Source organism: Cyprinodon variegatus, unplaced genomic scaffold (assembly GCF_000732505.1).
Source record: "Cyprinodon variegatus isolate N-32 unplaced genomic scaffold, C_variegatus-1.0 Scaffold303, whole genome shotgun sequence".
Classification (NCBI taxonomy): domain Eukaryota; kingdom Metazoa; phylum Chordata; class Actinopteri; order Cyprinodontiformes; family Cyprinodontidae; genus Cyprinodon; species Cyprinodon variegatus.
The window spans coordinates 58,040-61,838 of NW_015150756.1; the positions used below are offsets into that span (position 1 = coordinate 58,040).

General features: G+C 39.2%; 2 protein-coding genes across 3 annotated transcripts in view; both read right to left on the bottom strand.

Moving 5' to 3' along the window:
• The window catches only part of LOC107090620 (histone H2A-like), a 665,777-nt gene that overhangs the window by 55,831 nt on the left and 606,147 nt on the right, over positions 1–3,799 (bottom strand). The gene's annotated exons all lie outside the window — the stretch shown is intronic.
• Positions 697–2,749, bottom strand: LOC107090614 (zinc-binding protein A33-like). Its single transcript, XM_015384107.1, has 2 exons — positions 2,662–2,749; positions 697–2,551 (listed from the first exon to the last, which is right to left on the bottom strand). The coding sequence occupies exon 2, from the start codon at positions 2,491–2,493 to the stop codon at positions 790–792; it is 1,704 nt and encodes a 567-aa protein (XP_015239593.1). The 5' UTR covers positions 2,494–2,551; positions 2,662–2,749; the 3' UTR covers positions 697–789.

The window sequence follows — 3,799 nt, forward strand, 5'->3', positions numbered from 1 at the left end:
ATTTATGAAGGAAAGAAACTGAATGGAGGATGAATCAGATGTTAAGATATTTCATTATGCAGATAATATAAAAAAGAGATAGCAGAAAAAAAATACATTTCTTTAGAAGATCATGTAACATGTACTCAGCTGCCTTCTTCTAGTTTGCAGTTTCTTTAAATTGCACATTTTGTTTTTCACTTATCTATTTTCAGCTAAGCTATCAGCATTCTGTCTTTATGCTGCAAAGCAGAAACATGGTTTTTGAGTATTTTTATTTAAAATAAAGACACATATTTTCATTTACAGGAAGATATTTTAAAACCCATACCTGTAGATAAAATAATGCTCAGTGAATGTGATAAAAAAAAAATCCCTTTAACAAAATTTTCTCAGTTACTTTGTAAACTCCCAGTTTTTTGCATTTGAGAAAATAAAAAAGTAGTCAAAGTTTTACAAAAAAAAAAAAAAAGTTACAATAAATCCATTTTGTAGAATATTTGAATGTGTTATTTTTCCCCATGCATTTTAATTCCATAAATCTTAATTAAGCGTTTTCATTTAACAATCCGGTGAAGAGCAAAGATTTAAAGGTCAGACACCTTGAAGTAATTCTTTCCAACATAACTTTAGAAAATAGCTTATCGTTATAAAACAACAACAAAAAATAGTTTCTTCTTTAATTTGTTTGTATATTAAAATTTTTACTTAGTTTATCTGACAACCAGTAGCACATCGGGGCCTCCATAGAACCGTAATAAAGAAAATAAACAAATATTTTTTTTAATTCTCCAAATTATCATACTGAAATTAAACATACTCATCTTTGCTTTGATTTTCTCTACTTTGAGTCACAGTAAAAATGATAAGAGGAGCAGAATTCCTGCCACCGTCGTTTGGTCCAGGACTGAAGAACGGGTAGATTGTATCGGTAAAAGAGCACCCAGAGAACGAATAAAGCAGAACAGCAGCATCGACATCATAAAACGACACCTGACCCTCTTCATAATCCACAAACACTCGCACTCTATCTGGATTATATCCCACAGAAAGAGGAACTGGGTTGTCAGAAAGAGCAACAAACTGTCTTGTGTTCTGGAGACGAATGGCCCAGTAGCCATTTTCTGGGTTTAGGTTCAGTTCTACCTTCTTGTTAACTGATTCTTTGGCGACTCCCAGAGTCCAAGCAGTCTTTCCTTTGACCTGGACATCGTAGAAAAACTTTCCACAGGAGAAGCCCTGCTTCCCCAGGACATTGATGGCAGGTTCAAACCTTTTAGAGTGGTAGGGGAGCTCCTTCCATACGTCTCCATGGTGAACCTGTTTTCTATCGTCGGAGACAATGAGGGCGGGATGTGCCGTATCAGGATCCAGCGTAACATCTGTGGCAAACTGGTGGAACTTCTTCATCTCGGCGTCCTGCAGCTTCTCCATCGCATCTCTGACGACCTCTGTCAGCTGACTAGTAGTGCTAACCATGGCCGTCCTCGTCAGTCCTTCATATATGGGCGGACACATCCTCAGCTGGGTCCAGTCTTTTGTAGCTGGAGTGGTGTTGAGCACCGGGACGTTCTGGAGAAAAAGGAGAAGATCTTCGGAGCGGGAAAGCTGCTCCAATTGAATGTGCCTCCTCTTCAGCTTTGATATCTCCTGCTCCAGCTCAGCAATGACACTCTGATCCTGCTTCTCCTTCACTTTCTGTTTCTCCTCAATCCTCCTGATCAGCTCAGCCTGAGCCTTCTCTAAAGACTGAATCAGAGAGGTGAAGATCTGGACGGCCTGGGCCGTCTCGCTGTCTGCAGCCTCCTCGCTGAGCTTCATGGAGTGTTTAATGTCCTTGATCTTGATCCGTCTCTGCAAGATCATCTGCTGAATCCTGGAATTCGTTTCCCCCAACTCAGCCTTCCTCGTTTCGTATTCTTCTTCCACATGAACAACCTGGTGGAACCTGTGACTGGAGGCCCTGCAGCTTTCACAAATGCTGACTTCATCTTTCTTGCAGTAGAGCTTGAGGGGTTCATGGTGTTCGGAGCAGACACTGTCAGTCTTTTGCACTAAAGAAAGCAGTGATGGATTCTCGTCTATAAGTGTTTGAAGGAAATGTAGGTTAACTGTGAAGAAAAGGATAAGAGCCACAAGGGTGACGGTTAACAGCAGGCAGCACCTTGAGGGCAGGTGTTTAGTTCCAACAGGGGGACCACAGGAAGGTCTTCCTAAGGGCACGCTGATCTGCTGTGAGCTGTTTCCTGCTGTCCGTCCTTTTGACGCCCGGTAATGAAGAGCCAGCTCAGATATAAAAGTATTCACACCGAGCTTGTGCTTCTTATCCACTCTCTCCTTGCACATGGGGCACTGACGCTGAGGGTTCGACTTCAGATGCTCCTCAATGCAGGTTCTGCAGAAGTTGTGTCCACAGGGTAATGTGACAGGACTGGTGAACACATCCAGGCAGATGCAGCACCAGAGGTGCTCCTCTGCAAGGGGATAGTTGTCTATGGACATAATTGTCTGCATGGAAACAGGCCCAGCAGCATTCCAGTAAAACCAACTGTTTCTTCCTGCATTAAGGCTCCTATATGGGAAAAAACCAGACAAAGCACAGCCTTAATGACAACATAAGTTGTTTCACAACAGCATTTGTTTGCTGAGGCTCAGACATAACCGCAGACATACAGTACTCACCTAGGCAGCTCGTGGAGGTATACTAGTGTGCTGAGGTGAATTTAGTGCCTTTTTAATAGACGTTCAGAAAGCTCCTCCCTGGAAGAGAAAAAACACCCACTGACATCACAGTTAAAGGACTAATCAGTACAGCACAGTAGTCAAAGTAACCTGTTAGCATATTTCTGTTGTGATTGGCTCCACCCTTCATAGATCAACATTAAAGATTGTACTCTTTACTAATTTATATTTGCTAACCTTTAAGCATGCATGTTCTTTTTGCTGTAGGGGAATGTACCACAAGCGTAAAAAATGTAAAGGAACCTGATAATAATAAATAACATCACAACTTTAGCCTTTGAATGTCAGAAAATATGATTTAATTTATTAGGAAACCCCAACATATCAGAAATATTTTATACTTGAGTAAAATGTTTTTGAATACTGATCGAAGCCCTAATAGGTACCGTTAAGAGTAATCTAAAAAGAAGTAAAAATGTTGATTTCAGGAAGTAGATGAGGTGCTCTGCCAGTGGAATCTGCATATTTTTTCTAATTTTAAGTGAAAATAATTTTATTTCATGTTAAAACGTCATTATTATTTAAATCAAAGGGAAATATGGTTATTTTAAGAAAACTGAATTACTTCACATATATTTCTGTGTTAGCCAAGTGCAAGTTTTCTCTGTTTTAAACTGGTAAAATCATTCATTACTCCTATTTAATTTTCTGAGACAAACTATTGTGTTTTTATGATTTAAGATTTTTCAGGCGATTTTCAGGTACTCCTTATTTCCTTTCTTTCAAAGCATCTGATCCATGTGAATATAAATTCTTTCATCAGGATGTTTATTTTTGTTAGGATACAGAAGCAGGAAGATGGCATGAGTTACTTTTTTAGATTCCTATGATAATTCTGGGAAACAAACATTATATGGAGACATTTTGTCCTTTTCTGTCTGTGTTTATTGACTTTTTAACTGGTAAGTCAGAAAAGCCAACATTGCTAAATTCCTCTGTCATCAAGTGACATGTCCTACTGATAAAGCTTTGTTGTTCTGTCACCATTAGAGATGTTGCCTATTCATCAGCCTAGTAAAATCAGCCTAAAACTATTTGCATTTCCAGCACAGGAATGTTTTGCATTACTTCAAAAAAT